The sequence below is a fragment of the Amphiprion ocellaris genome, chromosome 24 (genome assembly GCF_022539595.1).
Source record: "Amphiprion ocellaris isolate individual 3 ecotype Okinawa chromosome 24, ASM2253959v1, whole genome shotgun sequence".
Classification (NCBI taxonomy): domain Eukaryota; kingdom Metazoa; phylum Chordata; class Actinopteri; family Pomacentridae; genus Amphiprion; species Amphiprion ocellaris.
In genome coordinates this window covers 9556284-9581131 of record NC_072789.1, presented here as the reverse complement: position 1 = coordinate 9581131, position 24848 = coordinate 9556284, and the positions used below count along the sequence as shown (strand labels likewise).

The 24848-nt window shown below is 38.3% G+C and overlaps 1 protein-coding gene across 5 annotated transcripts in view; it reads right to left on the bottom strand.

The window, feature by feature from the left end:
* Positions 1 to 19565, bottom strand: part of LOC111563997 (collagen alpha-1(XVIII) chain-like) — a 55210-nt gene extending 35645 nt beyond the window's left edge. For 4 of the 5 annotated variants that reach the window (XM_055008255.1, XM_055008256.1, XM_055008258.1 and 1 more), the window contains exon 1: positions 547 to 1261. In XM_055008255.1, coding sequence (XP_054864230.1) covers positions 547 to 1213 — 667 coding nt within the window. In that variant the 5' untranslated portion in view covers positions 1214 to 1261. Of the gene's footprint in view, positions 1 to 546; positions 1262 to 19313 lie in introns of those variants that run through there. The other variant, XM_055008259.1, reaches the window with a different exon arrangement.
* Positions 19566 to 24848: the final 5283 nt, after the last annotated feature.

Genomic DNA, 24848 nt, shown 5'->3' with positions numbered 1-24848 from the left:
TGTATCGCCGGATACATTCTAACCCGCCGGGGTTACCTTTGCAGTTACTAACGGAAACGCACGCCGCACTCTCCGGCAGGCGGTCGCACACCACCGGGAGTCGGCCGCCGTCCAGCGACGCCCAGCAGCTGTCCTGTAGCACGTGGCAGAAGCTGCGGCAGGGCAGGCGGGCGGTGGCAGATGGGCACCGCGGCGCCATCAGCAGGCAGAGGAACCACTCGGCGCTGTGGTGGCACCGTGCCTGCATTAGCCCCGCCCACTCATGCAGCCCCGCCCCCACCTGCTCCAGGGAGGTGTGGTTGAAAAAGTTGGGCAGCGAGAACGACTTTGGCCGCTTGCAAAAGGGCCAATCGGAGGGCACCGGGAGACAAACTTCACTGGTGACTACATCAGACCCAGATCCATCCCCCGACCCCGAGCCCTCTTCCACCCATTGCCCCGGCAAACTGCCTGTGGTGCCAGCGTTAGCGCCCTCCGGCTGCTCGGTCAGGCTCCTGTTAGTAGTCCAGGTGGTCGGCGTTGCGTCCCACGCCTCCACTAACTTACGGATTCCCGTTGCCACGTTGATGATTTCCTCCCCAACTCCGGACAAATTGTCGTCGTCCTCCGCTTCCTCCTTCTGCTCTGCATCGCCGGCAGTTGTCATGGTGACACCTGTTGTCCTGGCCACACCTGTTGTCCCGGTAACAACTGTTGTTCCGGTAACGCCTGTTGTCCCGGTAACGCCTGTTGTCTCGGTAACGCCTGCTGTCCCGGTAACACCTGTTGTCCCGGTAACACCTGTTCTCGTAACACCTGTTGTCCCAGTAACACCTGTCGTCCCGGTAACACTTGTTGTCCCGGTAACACCTGCTGTCCCGGTAACACCTATTGTCCCAGTAACACCTGTTGTCCCGGTAACACCTGTTGTCCCGGTAACACCTGTTGTTCTCGTAACACCTGCTGTCCCGGTAACATCTGTTGTCCCGGTAACGCCTGCTGTCCCGGTAACGCCTGCTGTCCCGGTAACACCTGTTGTCCCATTAACAGGTGCTGTCCCCGTAACACCTGCTGTCCCAGTCATCGTCCCCATCGTCCCTGTCGTTGCCTCCGTCGTCCCTGGTGTAGTCTCCGGTGTGGTCTCCGGTGTGGTGTCTCGACCTAAGCCCCAGAACCAGGCCTGGACGCTGCCGGCCCAGAGGAGCAGCAGCAGCACCGTCTGGATCTTCCTCATGTTCCCGTTTGTCCACCTGCTCGCCAGCCGGTCGAATCCGAGCCGCACCGAGTGGAAGCAGAGTGATAAAAGCAGCTCGGAGGCCCTCCCTCAGAGCTGCTGCCTCCCTCAGTAAAGGGAGGAGGGAGGCTTGCTGCATGCTGACAGAAGTCATTGGTTCCTCAGAGTTGCCCAAAAAAAAAATCTCCTCCCATGTGTGGCTCAACAAGCAGCTCCCCTGAGCCCTGATCCTGCAGCATTCCTGGTACCGCTCAGACACACCCGTCCTGCTCAGCACAACCTGGAGTTTCTACTAATATACACCATAACAACCAGATTCAAGTCAAGTCAGATACTATTTGCAGAACAGCAACGAGTTTACTGCAGTTTTTTAGCTTTAGGGTCATTGTGCAGTTTTTTTAGTATCTGCTGCTGCTAACTTAGCTTAGCATAAAGCCTCTAAAGCTGCTGAATCTGTGCAATAACACAGATGCAAAAGCTACATGCTAAATGGTCGTTTTCACATTTCTTCTTCTGTGCAACTTCACTCTGAGCTCTTTTCTTTTGCTCCTGTCACGTTTTCTCACTGTGAGTTCATTTTTCACTGCAATCTAAAGTCCTCTACGGAAACAGAACAACCACGAAGAAGGAGAGAGAAATATTTTGGATTATTTACTTCACAAAAACTGAAAAAAATGGAATCAACATGTCTCCAAGTGTCCGCAAGTGTTGCCAGTTCTGAAAATAATGGAAAAAAATGCCAAAAATAAACTACTTAGTCCAATGAGATTCTGTAAAAAACAAAAAATTCTGCACTATTTGTTGCAACTGTGAAGCTATTAGTGACTCAGCTGTGACCAATTATCATGTGACAGAAATTCAATTCAATTCAATTCTTTTCAGTTGAACTGCAGAATGTGTTGACACAGAGCAAATAGAAAACAAGTTAGTTAAAAATGCAAAGAGTAAAATATCTATAGTATGTAGAGCCAACATTTTATCTCCAGGATTAGTGACACCTGTAGGGAAAAAAATACATGTTGATTCCATGTTTGTTCATTTATTGTAAAGTGAATAATGAAAAAAGAGAAGAAAATCAACTTCTAATGTCATTTTCTATCATTTTTATGTTTCTAACTGTGTCATCCTGCACTAAAAGACATTTTTCTGAGTTCTTTCTCCTTCTATTCATGGTTGTTCTGTTTCCACAGAGCTGCAGGACTTTATATTACAATGAAAAATGAGCCCACAGTGAGGAAAAATGTAGTAAAAGGAGCAAAAAGGTTTCGATGTTCCACTGATTTTACGCCCTTCAGATTCATCCCAGCTTGAAAATGTGGGATACAATGGAGGTGTGAAGAAAGTGTGCATGGAGGAGGGAGGGAGTTGCATTATGGGAACTGTAGGTTTCAGCATTTTGACAGTTTAGGCTGGGATATCTGAGCTTCTGCAACTGCAGCTAAATTTGTTCTGTTTAATTGAATTATCCGCATGTTGAACATCTGCAGTTGCATCCTAAATGGTTTCTAATGTAAAACATGCAGCAAAATGTACAAATGAAGGTGATTTAAATAGTTTCTCTCGGGCAGAAACTTCAGGAAAGTTGTGGAAAAACGAACACAGCAGCTGACAAATTAGATGACGCCCTGAGAACTCAATGAAGATGACCTACAGCACAGAGGAAGGACTTCAGCTGTTATTGGAAACAACAAACAAACGTGGAGCTCGGTTACACGACTCTGCCAGCTCGACGTGTTTATCAGCCTGATTTATCGTCTCCTAGATAACCACAACCACCACAAAGTCGACTCTGTGCAGCTCGGGTTGGTTTGTGATGTGATGAAACGCAGCTGGAAGCAGCAGCTGAGGAGGAGGCGGCGTGTCGGATCGGCTCCGTGTCTTAAGCCGCCTCCCGAGGGACCGACGCCGTTGCCTCATCGCAGAAAATCCTCGGAAAACGTCCCGCTTCCAGGTTCTCAGGGATCCTCCGCTCGGCCCGGAGTGCCCCCATCATCCAAACCCCTCCAGCTGCTCCACATTCCAGCCCTCAGAGCTCCCACACCCACGCTGCCTCGTCGCCATCATCTGTGCATTCATGCGACACCGTAGGAACCAGAACCAGAACCAGAAAGACCCTGTTGTCACTGGCAGTGCTGCACAAAGTCAGAAATCAGAAGCACAAGTCGTCCTGCTGCATGGAAGTGAAAGGAGACGCTACAGTGAGGTCCTTAAAGACCAAAATGATGAAAATAGCACCAAAAATGTTATATATTAATACTATATTTGACTTTAAATTACTAGTTCTGACAATAATTTCCAAATATGATTTATTTTTATTTATTTTTTAACTCTTTAAATGCCAGTTTCTTTATAATACTGTTGTTTTAATAAACAAAAAAACATGACAATCTAGCATTTGTCAGTGATTAATAACATTATTCTTGTGCATTATTATGTTTAATGCAGTGGAACATGAAAAAAGTTACACTCAGGACCTTAAAGACAAAAATCTCCACATCAAAAATGTCAAAAAGTTACATATTAATATTATTTTTCATTTTAAATGACTTGTTTACTTTAATCTACATCATTTCTGATCCTAATTTCAGATTAATAAAATTTAAAAATTAATTTTCAAGACCCTTTAAATGTCAGATTGTTTAAATGATTTTGGATGAATTTTTTTTTTCATCCATATAGTAGGTGTTAAGCGGAAAATTCCTATATTGATTATCACAATCTGGCATTTATCAGTGATAACATTCATTCTGATGTATTATTTTTTTATGTTGTGTACGTAAAATCAGGACCTTAAAGAAAAAAAAATTTAAATGACTGTTTGTTTACACACAAGTTGATTTTTGATGAAAAAAGCAATTTTTGGGTTTTTTTTTCATCCATCTATTAGATTCTAAGTGGAAAATTATTTGTTTGATGATCACAATCTGGCACTTGTCAGTCATTAACAACACTAATTCTGATGAACTATCATTTTTTATGCAATATCAAAAAAAAAAACCCCACACATTCAGGCAGCCCATAGTGATTCTTTAGTCCTTAAAAAAAACTCTAAAAACCCTCTCTACACTGCTGTGGAAACAATATGGTGGCACATTTAGAAGCTAAAGAGCTGGTGGAGACCAAAAACGGAGCAAAAAGAGTTATTTCTGCTGCCCTCAAGTGCTCACCAAAGGAGTTACAGCAGATTTAAATATTAACCAAAAGGAAAAAAGGGGTAAAGTTGATTCTGCGATCAAGTTTCCGTTTGTCTTACTCCATAGCAAACAATGAAATCTGGTGTTTCAACAACAGGCATCATAAACTGGCAGCATTAGTGTTTTCCTTGGAACATGTTTGATGTTTACAAAGTGATTAAGCTTCTCTCCAACTGACCTGGAGCCAAAAAAATGAGATTCTGCAGATATCAGGTGAGATTTTTTCCCCTAGATGTCAACTTCACATTCCACTCATGAGTCCATATATCAGCGTCCAGGCCTGCAGGCTTCATTCATATATGTTCATCACCTGCACAGGGCCACTGGCAGGGTAAGTAAACACCCCGCTGCAGCTGCTGCTTAAATACACAACATTCATACATACGCATGCAGATATATGCAGAAAAATACACTTCAGCTGCATGTTAAAGCCTTTAATTAAGCAGTTATCAGCAAAATGGACTCAAGGTATGAATGTAAAAGCATCGTTCTGCAGCAAAATGTCACCTCTGACTCCCTTCATCACATTATCAGACTGTTAATACTGAATAATAGCAACATAAAAGCTGCATTTTGCTGCTTCAGGTGGTTTAATTCACACAGTTTTAAAGGGTGTGGCCGTCCGAGGTCACAAAATAAATCTCATGAGAAAGGAAAGAAGAAAACTCATTCATTTTTCTATAATTCTGGATAATTACAGCGATTTCAACAAAACTATGTGAGAAAATTACTCCAGCAACATCTGGAACAACCACCAACTAAACATTGCATGAGAACCGAACAAAAACCAAAACAAAAGTGGGTTTGAAATGGATTTTATCTTTAGGAAAAACTCCAAATTGCATCATTTATCAGCCAGAAACTGTACAAAATGGGAAAAAAAATCAGTCCTTGAACCAATCATCCCCACCAGCTTCACCAAATATCAGCTTAAAGGCAAGAATTTGCATCAAAATCACTTCATTGTACATGTCTGGATTAAAAAATTTGCACAAAAATAAACCGGTTGCTTCAACTATACTCTGCAAAAAGCAAAAAATTTTGTGCTTCTCTGCGTAAATGTCAAGACATTAATGACTCAGCTGAGACCAACAGTAGCGCAACAAAAATTCAGGGACTTTTTGGTTGAACTGCAGGATGTGTTTATACAGAGCAGAAAGCAACTCCACTGGAAAAGATTAATGCCATGGAATTTAATCAAATCATTTTATTCTACACATCTCAATTAAAAATTTGCCAAAAATAAACCATTTGTTCTGACCAGATTTTACAAAAAAAATAAAAATTCTGTGCTCCTCTTCGCAACTGTGAAGACATTAATGACTCAGCTGAGACCAACAGTCATGGGACAAAAATTCAGGAAGTATTTGGTTGAACTGCAGGATGTGTTTATACAGAGTAGAAAGCAGTTCCATTGGAAAATGATTCAAATCCCAGCTTATAATCATGATATCTAATCAAAAATCACTTTATTCTACGTCTGGTTTAAAAATTTGCACAAAAATAAACTGCTCGCTTTAACTACATTCTGCAAAAGACAAAATATTTTGTGCACTTCTGCGCAAATGTCAAGACATTAATCACTCAGCTGAGACCATCAGTCACATGAGAAAAATTCAGGAACTTTTCGACTGAACTGCAGGATGTGCATATGCATGTCAGGCGAGAGAAGTATGGAAAGGAATTAAAAATGTAAAAAGTAAAATGTATAGTTATGTAGAGCCATCTGTGTATTTTTTTTTAATATTGGTAATACCTGTGGGCACTTGGAAAAACATTACACATGCAGATTTTTCCAATTTTGCTAAAAAAAAAAAAAAATCACAAATATTTCTTTGTTTTCTTTTATTTAATAATTCCTGTCATTCTAATTGTGTCATTCTGCAGGGAAGATATTTCTGAGTTCTCTCTCCTTTTTCCATAGAGGTGCATGACTTTATTTGCAGTGTAAAATAAGCCCACAGTGAGGAAAATAGTAACAGGAGCAACAAAAACGCCCAGAAACTGCTCGAAGTTCAGAGGGTCTTTACAAATTTCATGCCTCCATCTCAGTTCCTGGAGCTGCAGTAGCCCGATATTTTCCTCGACTTGATAATCTGCTGGATATTAAGTGATGAAAAAATGTCGGCCCCAAAAAATACAGAACCCCACCCCCCCCCCCACCCCCCCCACCCCAAAAAAAAAAAGCAGCAGCTACTATTCAGCAGCTATAGTCGACACATGAGCAGGTGTGTTTCCTCAGCAAACATCTGAACTGTGGGAAACGAGAACGCTGCAACTGAAACATGATACAGCGATTAAATAGAGAATCAGTGAAGCTGCTGAGGGGCTGAGAAATCTCAGAGTTTCGGATTTATTCCACAAAAGATGGAGGATAAGATGAAAACTGACAAGATGAAGCTAAAAGGAGCTGAACTGTGCAGCAGCTGGAAAGACAAAAACGGCTCCAAATATGGAGATTTAATCCAATAAAACAACAATTTGGACAAGAAAACTGAAATAAATTCATTAGTTTTATATAGTAACAGTACTGAACTTAAAAATTAAGATACTAGCTTTTCTAGTAGGTTTTAAGAGGTCATTTTCTGAGCATTTACCGTTAATTTTCTGTTTTGTGTAATTAAAAATAACTAGTAAAATCATAGAAAAAGCACAAATTTACCCGTTAACAGAGAAAAAAATTTAAAATATCTAAAAATCAGTAATTTTGAAAATTATTATAATAATAGTTAATATTAATATTAACAATAATTTGTTGTTTGACAATGTGTGACTGTAAAATTAGTTTTATTGCATTTAAATTAGCCAGAAATATAATTATTGTAAAGATATTTCCTGTTATTTTCACAGTTTTTAATGTCACATTATTCCAGCATTTTTAATGTATTTTTCCTGGAACGCTTGCTGCCAGATTTTTATTGATTTTTATTGCAGATTTTTAAAAAAATATTTTTTTAATATTAATAATCAATTTAATAATAACTAAAGCACTTCCATATGATTAAATATCCCTGTGCAGCAAGCCAGAAATGTGTAAAACAAAAAAGTAACAATCATTTTTCTAATTTATTGTAAACACAGTTAAATATTTATCTTTTCTATGAAGTGAATGCAGAGGAGAGCACTGGATGACTGGCTGCTTGTCATTTGTGGCTCGTTTTTTAACAAAAGGAACAATCAAACGTGATATTTAAGGAGTTCAAATGTTGAAAAATGATCTCTGTCCTGGGAAAAAAGTCCAACTCTCCTCAGGAAATGTTGATGCCACAGTTTTTTCACACATTTTCAGCCATAAAAACTTTACTGGAGCTGCAGAAAACATCTTCAGTGCAGCACAGAGGGACAAACACGAGGAGAATCTGGTTCCATTCGAGGCCTGATCCGTCATTTTTATCTCCTGCAGTAATTAAGTGAACCAGCAGATGGCAGCAGCACAAAGCTACAGTTCTTAAATCCACTGAGTTGCTGTATTTATCACTGCTTTCAATCATAATATAGAAGAAGAGAACTAACAGAGAACAATTAGTACCCAGAATATGAACTCTAAGGGACTTTTCTTGCTTTTTTTTAGAAGAAGGAACTTCAAAAGGGCGTTAAAAGCTGCTGAACACTCCGGTAGAGGAGTTTTCTTGCAGCTGAAAATTTTTTGATCCTCAGAGATGAAATGAGAGACAAAAACAGAAAAAGTGAGGTTGAAATATTAAATTCATCTGCTTTTTTTTTGGGGGGGGGGGGGGTATGGAAATTTGATGTGAAAAAGTCAAAACTGGAAACTGGTGCATCAATAGCTACAAAAAATGTCTGAAAAGTATAAAAGAAGCACTAAAAATAGAATCTGTGCATTCAGACTGCAAACATTCAGCAACAGTGTTTTCTAGGGAATATGTAGAGACAAATGACATAGAAGTGGTTGGAAAATAAGCTGGAAATCATCCTTTCCTGACAGAAAAAGTCAAATGAATTTGCTTATCACAACCATTAAAGTCAAATAAGCACAAAAAAGTCACAAAAACCTTTTTATAAAGACCTCAAAAAATGACTCTACACACTAAGAACTGGCTGTGTCAAGAAGCAGAGATAAGTTAGTAGTAAATTTTAAATTATTTACCATTTTTAAGTAATTAAAACACATTTTTTCTTTCAAGTCACATCAAATATATCAGAAAAGTCACAAAATCCTGTTAATAAAAAGCTTCAAACCTCAGTTTTGGTCAAAAAAGTGACATAATTTAGTTCTCAAAGTTCACTGTGCACACTAAAAAGATTCAAGGTGCGCTTTATTGTTATTATTATTTAAGATTTATTTATTTAGTCAATTTTAATATTTTTTCAGTCATTCAAACACATAATTTTTAATTCAAATAACATCAAATATATCAGAAAAGTCACAAAATCACGTTTATAAAAACCTTCAAACCTCAGTTTCGGTCAAAAAAGTGACAAAATTATTTTTCAGAGTTCACTGTACACACTAAAAACTATCATTATTGTTATTATTATTGAAGATTTATTTATTTATAGTGAAATTAGAAGTTAAATTGCAATTACTTGCCATTTTTCAGTCATTAAAACATAATTTTTATTCAAATAATAACAAATATCTGTAAAATCAAAGAAAAAATCTAAAAAATTATGTCATCTAAAATTTCACAGAACAGAACATTTGTAAAATATCTGCACATTTTCCAAGAACTTCTAGTTAAATTTGCATTATTTTTTTTTACAATGTGCTGACAGATTAGAATGGAGGCTGCTGTACTTTGCAGATATCAAATAACTGGAATTCCTGAAAGTCAAAGAAGCAAAATAAAAGAAAGTTTCCCCACAGGGTGTCTTTGGCAGCAGCTCAGCAGAAATCAACACCATGACAGTCCTCGTCTTCCTCCTCGTCCAAGAAGCTCCGACAAAAGCGAAGGAATTTCCAGACAACAGCTCGGAGTTTCATCCAGGAAGCAGCGGGAGCTTCGAGACAGTCGCCTCGTTGTTGGTGTGAATGAACGTTTGTTGTAAAACCGAGCAGCTCAAAGTAAATAAATGAGTCGTGTTGTTCCAGAAACGGCGGCCGACGCCTCGTTAAGTGACTGACGGGAGAAAATTAAACCCAATTATGGAGCTTTTAACGCGGATCAAAGGTAGAAAGGAAAACCTCGGAGCAGAGCTCACCTGTCAGGATGAGTTCTGAGGCCTCCGAGCTGCAGCTTTAAATTCCTGAGCGGAGCAAAAATAAAGTCCAAAAAGCACAGAAACGTTCATCTTCCCACAGCAAAGCAGTGCTGCAGTGTAATTAAGTACGTTTACTCGAGTATTTTTAACCCTCTAATCTCCAAACATACAATAGAAACCGATGCATCAACACTTAGAGTCAAATATAAAGAAGAAATGGACAGAATTTAAGAAATTTTTTTGTGAGTTATTGAACTTTTTGTGTGGAAAAACTACAATTTAATTCAAAAACAGAGCATTATTAACTCTATGAACTCACAAATAATAGTGCAACAAATTTAATATACAGTCATGGAAAAAATTATTACACCACCAATGAAATATCCTCTTTTATACCCTGGGAATACAATGAAGCTTCAGCATGTCAAATAGGACATAAAGTATTATGGAATCAGCTGCATTTTTTGCTGTGTTCATTGTATTCTTCAGGTAATGTACCTTTAGTGGTTCCAGGCATTGAAATGAACAAGAAATTGAAGAAAACAAGGGTGGTCTAATCATTTTTTCATGACTGTACATATATAACATATTATTTTCTTTTGGATATATAGAGATAAATGAAAGAACAGAGTTGAAAATAGGCTGAAAATCATCAAGTCTGGAAAGAAAAAATTATCATATTTGCATATCAGAAAAGTCACAAAATCAAAACCACAGTTTTGGTCTTTGTGTCTTTCCTGGAGTCCAAAAAAGTTGCAAAAATTAGTTCTGAATGTTCATTTTATACACTAAAAACTGTAGAGGACTGAAATTAAAACTGGATTTTTTGATGACACATTATTAACACTTTGAATTCAAGCAGTTTCTGGGTGTTTTTGTCTGTTTTTCTGCTCCAGTCTCATTTTGCTGTCGACTCAACAGAGCGAAAAGGATTTTAAAAACAACTTTTTCTGAATTTTCTGTACAAATTTCAATGTTTCTGACATGAAAATATGTTTTTCAGATTTTTTTGTAAATCCATATTTTTGTTTTTATCTTTGCATCCACAAGAAAACACTGTATTGTACATGTTTGAAAGTTCAGAGGGTTTAAAAATGCTTTGTTTTGAATATTACTGTTGTTTTTCCAAAAAAAGGTTGAACAACTGGTCAAAAATTCTTTCTTCCGTCCATTTCTTCTTCATCATTAACTCTCAGTGCAGGTGCATCAGGTTCTACTCGGTTTATTTGTGAAAACACGACATCACGAGGTTGTTTTTTTCCTGAAGCTGGAATCCAGAAAAACAACCAGAAGTGGAGCCGTTAATGTCGGTGGAACAAAGCGAGGACAAACCTCTGCGTGAATGAAGAGCTGCTGCTGCTCGACCACCGCCGTGGAAATGATTAACGCCGACAGTCGAGGACAGAAACACTGAGAGGCTTCACTGTGCGGACGCCACTAAACTTTTTACAACTTGAAATGAGACGAATGAAGCTTCAGTTGATGTGAACAAAAAGCTCCTCTGTAACCGTGGAGATGAAACTTTACTCTTTTTGCTCGATTTGCTGCAAAACCTGAAGTGTTTTCTGACTAAGAATCTGCAAAACGGTTTCTACTCCTTGCAAAAAAAATGAATAAATTACTAAATTTGCTTTAACGATTAAGTCTTGAAGTTGCTGAATGTCATTTACTGCACATTTAAAGTGGGCGAGCAGTGAAATGTCAATTTGTAATGTAATCAATTAACCATCCAAACTCCAAGCAGCAGTTTCTGGGCGTTTTCTTGCACATTTTTCCTCACTGTGTGCTCAATTTCTAATGCAATATAAAGTCCTGCACCTCTATGGAAACAGAACAACCATGACTAGAAGTAGAGAAAACTCAGAAATATGTCAAATGCAGAATGGCACAGTTAGAGTGACAGAAATAATAAAAATGAAAAAGCAAAAATTGAATTTCTTTGATTATTTATTTTACAAAAACTGAAAAAATAAACAAAAACCATGGAAATAACATGTGGAATCTTTTTTTAAATTTTAGTTTCCACATGTGTTACCAACACTAGACAAATAAAAAAACACTCTACATGCGATAGATATTTAATTTTTTACTCGTTTCTACACTCGTCTCGTCTGATTTGTGTCAACACTGCCTGCAATTCAGCCGAGAAGTTTCAGAATTTTCACTATGTGACTGTTGGTCGGAACTGAGTAACTTATATCTTCACAGTTGCAATGAGAAGTGTAGAATTTTTTGTTTTTTACAGAATCTTGTTAGAGCAAACGGTTTATTTTTGGCAAATTTTTACATTATTGGGATGATTTTCCTGATGAGGAGTTCAAGGACTGTCGGAAAGCTGATAATCTGACAATTCTTTGTTTTTCCAGCTTCAGTCTGATAAACGGTGTAATTTAGACAGTTTAGCAGGTTTTGGAGTACAGAGGTTTCCATTAAGAAACCTAAAATAATTAAAATAATCCTAAATTAATTTATTGAAGTGCATTATTTGAGTGAAATGGCAGAAAACCTGCGCCTTCATCTGACACCACATCCATCAGGCTCCTCTCATTCTACTGAAAGCTGCTGACAGCTCTTGCTTCTTCAACACTTGACCTGCTGCATACCTGAGTTCTAACTTTGACACCTCTCAGGTAAAAAAGAGCTGCATCGTTTCACACGTCAATCCCTCCAGCGTCGAAATATCAGGAGCTGCAGTTCAGCTGCCTGATCCTGTAAACGTCTTTTACCTTCCAAACAAGTGGCTTTGGTAAAAACAAAATAATTTGACTGATTGTTTTACTTTCCTTTGACTTGACTTTGGGTCAAAAAATAAAGGACTGGCGAACAAAGGAGAAAATATTTTAAATTTTTCTCAAACTAAGTCACTAATAAATATAAAATAGTAACTTATCGAATTTAACATTTATTGTGAACAATTTACTGTTATGTTACAGGTTTTTCTTGTTTAGTTAAATTGTAGAAAATAGCTTGTAAAATCACACAAAACAAGCATTAATGTTACTGTTCGTTAACTTTAAAAACATGCCAAACCTGTAAATATAATAATGTAAATATGTTTCAATAAATTTTCATTTGTTTGATCATTATTTTTTGGGGGAAAAAAAAGTATTGGCATTGGCAAAAAAATCTCCTGATTTTACAGATATTTGCTGTTTTTTTTTTTTTTTTAAAAAGAAAATTAGTGTATATTCAGAACTAAAAATGTTAAATACATTTTTTAAATGCTAATTGACTGATTTTAGCTCTGATTTAAATTTTAGATGACAGATAACATCCAGTAAAGTCACAAAAAAAGTAATAATGTACATGTTAAACATTTTAAAAAATCTAAAAATTTACATATCTATAAATAGTAATTTGTTCTTTCACAGTATGTGACTGTAAAATTGCATTTTATTGTATTAAATAACCTAAAAAACCTATTATTTTACAAACCTTTCGCCACTTCTTGCAGAGTTTTCCTTTGTTTTGGGTTTTTTTGTCTTAAAGGTTTTTGGACATTACAGTATTCTATGGTTTTTTTCCCCCCAGCATTTTTTTTTTCTGTTTCTGCCAAGGTTTCACAGTTTTTAACGAGACTTCTTTGCTACAGTGTGAGCAAATACTTTATTTTTGTCAAAATATTTAAATGCAACATGTAAAATAAAGTGATTTGTGATGAAATACCACAATTATTTAGCTCAGATTTGGTCAATTTTCCTGACAAAATGCCACTTTACAGATGAGTAGTTCAAGGACCGCCAGAAAGGAGAAAATCTAATGATTCTTCTGGTTTTATATAGTTTCTGACTCGAAAAAATGTTTAATTTTGACATTTTTTTTAAACAGATAACATGTCTTTCAAACCCAGCTGGTAATTTCTTTGAAAAATAGTATTTAGCAGAGTTATTTTTCCTTATTAAATATGAATTACGAACTGCTTTAACCTTTGCATGATGGTTGCTACACTTCTTGTGCAATTTCAGGTTGATTCATCTCTCTAAACAAAACCAGCACTGATAATCTTTTACTTTCATATTTTAAGGAGCTTCATTAATGAGATAGAAGCTTCAGTTCTGGCTAATCATCAGTCACAGTGTAACCAGGAGCTCCAACAATCGGTAATAATTTGCGGCCGGCTGCTGATTAGATCTTAAAGAGGCGAGCAGGTGGCAGCAGCGAACCACATCCACCATCATCGCCTCCTCAAAGCCACCGGCGCTGCAGCTGACTAAACAAAACCTCCACCGGTAACAACCTGACCATCAGATACGGCCGCTCAGAAACATGGGATGGTGGGAAGCAAAACATCCTCTGGGCCCTCAGTGCGAGATCACACCTTTAGAAAACTGGCAGCGGCTAGAAAACACCCACAGCTGCCTCGCTGCAGCTTTTAAAGGCTTCTACAGAGAGCTTTGATGTCTCGCTGGTTACAGTCTGCAGGTCTAATCGTCGGGATTTGAGACGCACTCAGGACAAAAGCTGTAATTACACATAAAATTGGGAGTTAACCGCAGTGGAGAGATGCCCTGGAGGCTACGCAGAAACTAAGGAGTGCCGGGAGTTTGTTTAAAGAAGCCAAGCTGCTACTGTTTATTCAGCCTGCAGATACAAACCTGATTCTGTGCCCTACATATTTGCTTCTTTTAGGGATTACCAAAAAAGACAAAAGAAAAGAAAACACCTCTGCCATGTTCAAGGTGCAAAGACTTCAAATATTTGCTTTAAAAACCACAGATTGAAAAGAAAATCTGAGAAATAATACAAGTTTGAGTCACAGAAGTGTATTTTTTCATCTTTCCAGGTCCAAGTTTCCATTTTAGCATTAATTTTTGCTGTTCTGTAATTAATGAGCCACAAAATTATTTCTTTGATGTGAAGCTAATGATACTTAATCAAGGTGAGTTCGTGATGTTACGATCTATTGGACACAAAATGACTAAATGTTGACACAAAACAGCTCAAAATACACTAAATGACAAGAGACAAAATGGTCACAAACACATAAAAAATCTACAGAGACAAAAACAGAAAATACAGATACACAAACGACAGAAAACAAACACAAAACAACAGAAAATGACCACGAAGAGACACAAAATAACCACTAAGAGAGAGAAAAATGACCACAAAGACACTCAAGACCGATGAGACACAAAAACACTATGACACTACTAAAAGGAGCCAAAGGGACCATAAAAAGACACAAAATGACGACAAAGAGACACACAATGACCATAAAAAGACCAAATTACCATGAAGAGACACAAATTGACCACTAAGAGACACAAAATAACCATAAAAAGACACGAAACAAAGACAAAGAGACACAAAATGACAACAGGGAGACACAAAATGACCACATACAGACCTAAAACGGCCACTAAGAGATGCAAAATGACCATAAAAAGACACAAAATAACCACAAGGAGGCACAAAATGACCACATACAGACTCAAGATGACTGATAAAAGACACAAAAGTAGTATAACACTACTAAAAGGAAACAAAAGGACCATAAAATGACAAAAAAAAAATACCACAAAGAGACATGAACGTGTCCATGAAATGCAAAATCACCACAAACTCTAAATGGAATCAATTATTTGTCGCTCAACAAACAGACGAGTCTCCAAATTGTTGCTTCCTGTAGTCTGGACTGCAAATCAAGTGTGTTTCCAATATTTCCACTGTGTGTTCGACATGTGTTTGCATCTGAAGAGCTCGAGGCGACTGAAAATAGCAGCCAACACAAAATTTCCCCATTAAAATGCAACGCAGACATTTTTGATGTTGTCGTGTTGAAACAAGTCGCACCAGCTGTGAAACAAACTGAAATAAAGAGCCTCCTCAGGTCTAATTATCCCGTCAGGCTCCTCTCCATCCTAAATCTGGAGCGCCGTGTTTAGTCATTTAGAGCAGATCTCAGGTTTTATTGTGTGCTTTGATAAAACACACATCGTATATAACATGAAGAGGCTGCTGGCCACCCACAGGAGACGTCTGCTGCTCGGCATTTACATGGTTTCCTAAACACGACTGCAGTAAATCTGAGAGCAGCTAAACGCAGAGACAGAAAACAACGAGGATGTAAATCACATCCAGCACGGACGGTAAATTATCAGGTAATGAGGCTCAGAGTTTCACAACACTTTCCTTATTTGGTTCATTCAGCTTCCTCCAACCTGCTTCAGCCTCTCTGAGCTCAGTTATGGTCTCCTACATTTCCCAGAAACCCTTGCAAATCGGCTGCATATTATGTTAAACTGGCCCAATATCAGGTTTTTTTTGTTTTTTTGTTTTTTTTTACTACTAGAGATGCAAAACAACCACAAAAAGATGCAAAATGACCATATGGAGACAAAAAAACGATTCAAAGCAGACACAAAATAACAAAAAGGAGACACTAAATGATTCAAAGAGACACAAAACACCCACAAAAGACACAAAATGCGAACAAAGACACAGAAAATGATGACAGAGAAGCAAAATTACTACACAAAACAAATCGAGACACGCAGAGATGCAAAACAACTTTACACTGATGCACAATACCACTTTTAGAAGAAAAACAAAAACATAAAATTAACACAGAGATGCAAAACAACAACAAAAATCAAGCAAAACATCACAAAGCGACACCAAATGACCACAAACAGAAACAAAATGGTCAAAATCACTGAATAAATGACCACAAAAAACAGAGAATCACCACAGAGACACAAAACAACCACAAAAAGAAACCAAAAAAAACACAAAGTGACACAAAATGACCACAAAGAGGCGCACAAGGGTCAAAATTGCAAAAAGATGACAACAAAAAGACAGAAACACTGCAAAGAGACACAAAACAACCACGGAAAGATGCAAAATGATGACAGAGACACAAGACAACCACATAGATACACAAAATGACCACAAAGAGACACAAAACAACCACAGTCACACAAAATGACCACAAATAGACACAAAATAACCATAAAGAGACACAAAATGACCACAAAGACACAAAATGACCTCAAAGAAACACAAAACAGCCACAAAAGCACAAAACAACCACAAAAAGAAGCAATGTTACAAGACACAGAAACACTACAAACAGACACAAAACTACCACAAAAAGACATAAAATGACAACAAAAAGACACAAAACAATCACAAAAAGACACAAAACCACCACAATAAGACGCAAAATGACAACAAAAAGACACAGAAATACCACAGAGACACAAAACAATCATAAAAAGATGCAAAATGACAACAAAAACACACAAAAACACCACAGACACAAAACAACCACAAAAAGACGTATAGTTACAACAAAAACACACAGAAACACTGCAAAGAGACACAAAACAACCACAAAAACACACAGAAATACCACAAAGATAAAATGACACTGTGTCCACTCAGTTTTCTTGGTATAATTGGTCAAAAGTTGCCATCAAACAACGACAAATTCCTATAAAAAACTGAGTGTAGAGAGAAAACGTGGAGAGTCGGGACTTATTTAGAAAAATCTGCTGTGCTTTCTAAACTGAATGCATTGTTTTGAATGTTTCTCATCACCTTAGCTATTTGCAGCTGGAAACTCTTTGGGATTTGACTGAAAGCAGCTGCAAACTGTTGCAACTTCTGTAGCTGCAGAGACAACAGAACAGAAACAGCAGCAGAGTTCCACAGCACCCGACTGCACAGGGAATGCTTGGGTGAAGCTTCTCTGCATGTACAGTACAGTCTGTGTCTGTACATGAATGTGTGGGCAATCGAAATGTCAGCGTGATGTGTGTGTGTAGGTAAAATATGACGATGAAGTGTGTATCTGTTTCTCTGACTGAGGAGCCCTGAAGACGGGAAAATCTGAACAAGGCAAAAATTACCTCACACACACCCACACACAGTAACACACCCACAGTTACACACACACTCAGTTCCACACAAATGTATGAAATTTTTGTTAGAACGTCAATCAAACAGGTAAAAAGAGGTTTAAAATGATCTCAAAATTACACAAAATGACTCATAATGGCCAAAATGAAGCACAGATTGGTCAAAGTTTAATACAAAATAACAACAAAAAGATTCAAAAGGACTCAAAAGCACCCAAAACAGCAAGACAACAATGAAAAACTGTTTTGTACCTCATTGTAATCATTAATGGTCATTTAAGTCTCTTTTTGGGATCAGTTTGTGTCTCTGTGTAGTTGTTCTGTGTCAATTTGTCATCATTTTGGGTCTCTGTAGTCGTTTTACTCAGGCGAGAGACACAAAGTTAATAGAGGTGCAAAATGACAACAAAGACACAAAATGACCATAAAGAGACATAAATCAAACACAAAGAGACACAAAACAGCCACACAGAAACTGAAAACAATGGCAAAGAGACTCAAAGCAACCACAACGAGAAATGAAACAACCACAAAGAGACACAAAACGACCACAAATAGACACAAAACAACCACAAAGAGACTCAAAACAACCACAATGAGAAATAAAACAACCACAAAGAGACACAAAACGACCACAAAGACACACAAATGACCACAGAGACAAAAAACGACCACAGAGACAAAAAAAGAGCACAAACAGACTCAAAACAACCAAAAATAGACTCAAAACGACCAAAAAGAGACACAAAATGACCACAAAAAGACACAAAATGACCACAAAAAGACACAAAATGACCACAAAGAGACACAAAATGACCACAAAGAGACACAAAACAGTCGTGAAGAGACTCAAAACAACAACAAAGAGACACAAAACAATGGCAGAGACACAAAATGACCACAAAGAGACACAAAACAACCACAAAGAAAAATAAAACAACCTCAAGGAGACACAAAATGACCACAAACGGACTCAAAACAACCACAAACAGACTCAAAACAACCACTAAGAGACACAAAATGGCCACAAAGAGACACAAAATGACCACAAAGAGACACAAAACAGTCGTGAAGAGACACAAAACAACAACAAAGAGACACATAACAACCACACGGAGACTGAAAACAACAAAGAGACACAAAATGACCACAAAGAGACACAAAATGACCACAGACACAAAACAGCCACAAAATGACTCAAAACAACCATAAACAGGCACAAAACAGCCACAAAGAAATTTAAAACAACCACAAAGAGACACAAAACACCTACAGAGAGATGCAAAATGACTACAAGGACACTTAAAGTTGACAAATGGACACAAAATGGCTAAAAAGAGACCCAACACCACCATCATGAAAAGCAAAATGACAAGAAGACACAAAATGACCACAATGAGACACAAAATGATCTCAAACAACTGTAAGCAGATGAAAAACAGCCAGAAAGAGAAATAAAATGACAACAGAAACGCAAAACGCCCCTGAAGCTGAAAGTCGCAGCAGCAGGTTGAGTAGAATCAGAACCAGCTGAGATCAGCAGGAGAAGCAGGTCGATGCATGAATCATAAACCTGACAGAAGCACAGTCTGAGCTGCTCTTTATTCCAATAAACAAGTCCAGACATCATCAAGCTCATTCCTGCAGCAAAGCATCTGAATCCAATTTCTGCAGCTCACTGCAGCAAAAAGTCACAACTGAGAGCAGCAAACCAAGAATCTGCTACAACTGATGTTTAGCAGCTTTTTTACTCCGTTTTCTGCACTTTTTCCTGCCAAATTTCAGTACTTCTGAAGCTCTGCAGCAACATTTTTCCTCCAAACCGACTGAAACGAGACATTAAAACACGCTTTAAAGAAAAAAAAAAGAAGTTACCTCTGCGCTGTGATTGTGCCTGAGCCACCAGCAGCAGCACGAAGGTGCAGCACAGCGTCCAACACCTGCTGCGCATCCTGATCGATAAAGCTACAAATCTCACAAAAACTGGAAGTAAAATCCCCTCAGACGCTTCTGGGAGGAGTTTTCATCTCCAGCAGACGCTCGGCGGCCGCAGAGGACGACTGAGGCCCGGTGAGAGCAGCTGCTGCCTCCCGCTGCTACCTGCTGAGGATTGGGCACCTTGACGCTGCGCTCTGAGCGCAAATGAGACGCCGTGAAGCTGCAGGAAATCACCCCGCTCCTTCCGGAGGACGGTTTTCACAGTAAGAGCTTCACGCCCAACACTTCCTGTAGCTAAACCTGCACACAGCAGCTGCTAAAAGATTTAATGTGGATTCTTATAAAAAGAAATTATGATGATGCATTAGTTTGTTCTGATAAACATTTTAATTTTGTTTTGTTCATTGGTGTCAATTAACTTTGAACTGCACTACATCAATTTGATTAACTGAGTTACTAGCTATTTTAAGATTTTGATTTATATTTTCAAAAATAAAAATTCTGAGATATTATTATATTATTATCATGGCCCAGGTAGTGGGCCAAAGATATTACCAGGATTCCTAGACTAGCAAGACTAGCTTCTTTAGCTGGTCACTAGCATCAAAGTAAAAACATCTAACATAAAAAGGTAAAATGATATACAGGGTGTCCCAAAAAGATTTACATCATTTTAAAAGCAATTATCTTGAAAACTACTAAGTATAGCTCAGTGAAATTGAACAGTTTAGGTGTTGAACATCATAAGTTTATTATGGGACCGATTTCATAAGTGTTCGATATGTGCACTGCCTGTGACACGGCACACGTCAAGTCGGTAGCTAAGCTCTTCTGATGTTGATGATGGTCTACCAGATCCTTAAGCCCTGCATAAGATGCATTCCTCTTTAAATTCTTGGCACCAAGTCCAAATTTGTTTGCCAGTTGGTGAAGTTTTTCCAGATTTTGCATTGAAGGCACGCTGCACAGTCTGGGGTGACTGTGTGCGAGCATATTCCAAGACGCAAAATGACTTCTCTTTGGGAGTGAATGGAATGGCTCAACTTGAAAACAGAGCAAAAATAAAACATTAAATATAAAATCTTGATCTGTTTCTATACATTCTGTGAAAATTTGAGGTTATTTCAACAAGTATTGCCAAAATTACTGGCGTGATAAATGATGTCAAATTTTTTGGGACACCCTGCATAATTACACAGCTATTAAGTTAAGCTTGTGACTAGTCACTCACCTATAGATGCTATTAAGTAGCTTTCAAAGCTAGTTGTAGCGGCCCTTTAGACTCACTGATCAAGACCCAGAGAGTTTAAAACTACAGAATAAAACAGAAGAAATACAAAATGCCTCACTGTAGTTTCACAAATAATTCACATACAAATCATGTTCACATACTAATCATGTTTACAACCAATACAAATAAATGTAACTCATCTGATAATAATACACACTTAACATTTTCATACCTCATTCCGCTCTCCAAGGGCGCTAATTTCAGAGTGTTAGCCATCAGCTAGCATGCTCTCCAGCTCGATACATTCACACGTCGTTGTTCACAGCTACGAACACAAAATAATGAGGTAAATCACAACATAAACTCTTTCCTCATACAATTCAAACAGATAAATATAAGGTATAACTAGTGTGTTTAGACAGGTTTTACCGTTCCTCCGACGATGAATGAGCACAACGTGTGAAGACAAAGAAACAGGAAGTTCGGCATCGCAAAAAACATCAGAAGAAGAAGAAACGCGCTCCACAAAATAAAAGCGGAACAGAACACAAGGTGGCAATGCAGGACTACAATGTTTTGTTAATACATAAAAACAATACTGTGCAGGAGAATATTATTACAATTTATCAGACATTTATACTAGTTGCTAGCCTTGGGATGCTAGTCACTGTCCTTAAGATGCTAGCTTCTAGCTATCAGACACTAGTGATAAGCATGCTAGTTACTAGCCTAGGAATGCTAGTTCTTTGTCTAAAAATTCTAGTAACGTGTGTAATGCTAGTAACAAGCCACAGAATGATAGTTGCTAGTTAAAACATGCTAGTTACAGGTCAAAAGATGCTAGTGACTTGCCTCAGAATGCTAGTCACAATCTGACAGATACTAGTTTAGAGCCAAAACTAGTAACTAGCCTAGATATGCTAATGGAAAGCATTTGAATGCTAGTTGATAGTCCAAAGACGCTAGTATCTAGGATAGGAATGCTAGTTGTTAGCCCAAGGATGCTAGTGATTGACTAAGAGATGCTACTGACTAGTTTTGGAATGCTAGTTGGAAAACCTAGGGATGCTAGTAACTAGTATAGGATTACTAATGACTAGCCTGGTGATGCTAGTGACTAGTGAAGTCCGTTGTATTTCCAGTGGGATGTGGAGACAGACGTGAAACACTTGCTGAATGAGTGATTTGTCTATTTGCAGCTAAATCAGTCTCTGACTTTGATTTTTAAATATGCCTTTATTTTGAAAGTGTGTCCCTTTATTAGAGCAGGATTCCTCCTGTCCCATCTTGCCATCACTTCATTTTCACTGCTGCCTGAAGGACCCAGAACCACATTTCTAATAAATTTATGAGGTTGAGCCCTCAAAAAACTTCCCCTCCGGCTCCATGAAGCTGTTAAACTAACTTTATCTAATCTGTAAGCACCTCTGTGGCAGCTGATGATGGCTAAGCTGAAAGACTACATATTTATGAGCAGTAAACTTATGAAACATGGATGTCGACCTTGAAATGACCAAATCCACCTCTGAGAACAGCCACTGAAAGGAACTTGTGGTGAGATAGTTTTCTCAAAAGTCACATATTAGGATCGAGATTTATGATTATGGAGCTATAAAAGCAAATACACTCTGACCGATGTGAAGTTTTCCATGAGTTTGACTGAGTCTCTGTTCAGACATGTTGCCTGCAGTGGCACCTGTCTGAGGTCTGCACTAAAAACTGCATTCCACAACCAGAGAAAGGCTTCACATGATGACAGATACTCCATAAATACCACCACTGCCTATCTGAGGGGGAGGATGTATTCAAAGTCTGTATATAAGTACTAATATAAGGCAGGAAAATGAAGCGAAAGTCCTAAAAATGACTCCTGAGACTGTTGCAGGGTTACATTTGACATGATTAAAAAATGTCATGCATTAATGACGTGAAGCTCATATTTAATCATTTTTATAGTATAAGGCTGCAACTAATTATTATTTTCTTTATTATTTAGGTGACTGGTTTGGTACAAGTTTAAGATGCTTATTGTTGAGTATTTTGCCCTTTGAAGGCGCATGCTGTATTTATTTGATGCCTTTGCAGATTAGCATTAATAATTCTCAATATAAATCACATTGCATCAGTAGTTATAATTCAATAACATGTTCAGAATTAATCTCCTGAATATTTTAGTTATTTTTTTGTCACAATTATCAATGTTAGCGTCTTGTAATCACAGTTTAACTTAATGCTAATCTACCTCGTCCAAGTGAATAAATAAATAAATAAGCTATATATATAAATAAATCCTTAAAGACTTTAATACACCAACCACAAGGTTAATTTCCTATTGGCACCAAATATTTAGCATATAGATGGCCTAGCATCGTGTTTAACGTCAAACACCTGAGACAAGTCCAAGTCATGCTAGCTAGCTAGCTAGCTACTATCTATGTAGCATGTTGTTTAGCAAGTTAAACAGATTTGGTTTAGGTAGCTAGCGTTAGTCTGTCTGCAACGACTCAATATTCTAGATGGCAAGATAGAAAACTAGCTAGCCTTGGCTCCTCCAAAGTTGTTCAATGTATTAAAAATGTGCTAGACGGAAAGTAGTTAGCCAGTTAGCCTTAGTATTATCAAAGTTGCTTGACATGTAACATGCAAAATGTAAAGTAGCTAGTGAGCTAGCGTTTGTATTTGTGAAGCTATCCGACATGCTAAACAACATGTTAGATGAATTGTAGCTAACTAGTTAGCCTTGGTCTGTCTAAAGCTGTTTGATGTGTTAAATAACATACTAGAAAGACAACAGCTAGTTAGCTAGCTTTGGCCACAAGCTAAAACAGCATGCTCAAGGATTGCAGCTAGCTATGTTGCTTTGGCCTGTCCAAAGCTGTTTAAAATGCTAACTGACACACTAGATTTGTAGTGGCTAGCTAGATTTAGCCTGTCACAAGCTGTTACATAATTTACTGGACAACCTTCTGGATGGATTGTCACTCACTGTCTGCAATTACAATCCATCCAGCACATGTCCACATATAAACCCACCTGAATAACCCATAATGTGGGCAATTTAGGGAGCACTTTGTACGTTCGTATTTTCTGGCTCTTTGTTCAACAACCAGTCCTTGCACACTTTTTTTTGTTTTATCTCTTGGTGGGTTGAAGGAAAGTGGGTGTCAGTGGAACAGGGTTTGTCAGAACATGTTTTCTGAACTATACGACTGAATAGAAAAATCCCTCCCTGTCTGAATCGCTCAGTTCACTGTCAGTCCTGTCTGCACACGTAAAGATAAGTCCACTTTCCGCTGGCAGGTCTTCGCCACTGGCTGATCTCAGTGTTGTTGTTCAGACATCCCCCTCCTCACGCTTCAAATTTAAATTCCATGCATCTTCTGCGCTGTCAACGCTCAGGAAGACTCATCATGAAGGTAGCACTTATGGAAACAAGCGCATCACTCACAAACACCTGTAATTTTTGTGTGAACACACGACCTGACAGCTCGTCCTCCCACCGACCTGCAGAGTACACTGAGCGCTGTTCATCCACAGCTGACAGGAAGTGTTGCACCACAAACATCCTGTTCCCCATAAACCTCTGCAGTCAGATCAATGAAGGGACATGATTTGCTCAGTTCTTGGTGTCCAAAAGGAAACATTCCTCTGAGATTCTGCTCCATGTTGAGGCCTCAGAGGTTTGGATGAACTGGGGGAGTCATTAGCATCCCTAAGCTAATCATTCCCTACCTTTCCTAACCATTTATCATCATACTGTAGAGTTTTCAATGTGAAAACGACAATCTACACCTCACCTGTAATATTGATTAGCGATGGGAATAACAATGCTAGTGACTATCCTTGGAATGCTAATCACTCATCTTGGGTGTAAGTGCACAGGAATGCGAGTTGCTAACCTAGGAGATGCTCGTGACTAGCCTAGTAAAGATACTAACAAGCTTACGAATGCTAGCGAGCAAGCTTAGAATGCTAAGCCTCAAGTTTGAGATCCTAGTGATTAGGATGGGGATGCTAGACAGTGACTTAAGAATGCAGGTGACTACCTTCTGAATGCTAATCTATAGCAAGGTAATACAAGTTGCTGGCATCGGGTCAGTATTAGCTTAGGAATGCTAGTGATTAGCCAGGCAATGAAGGAACAGTAGGTTTGCTAGTCTCTGGCCTCAGAATGCTTGTGGCTAGCCTAGCAATATTTGTCACTACTGCCTAGGGATGCTAGGAACTAGCCTATTAATGCT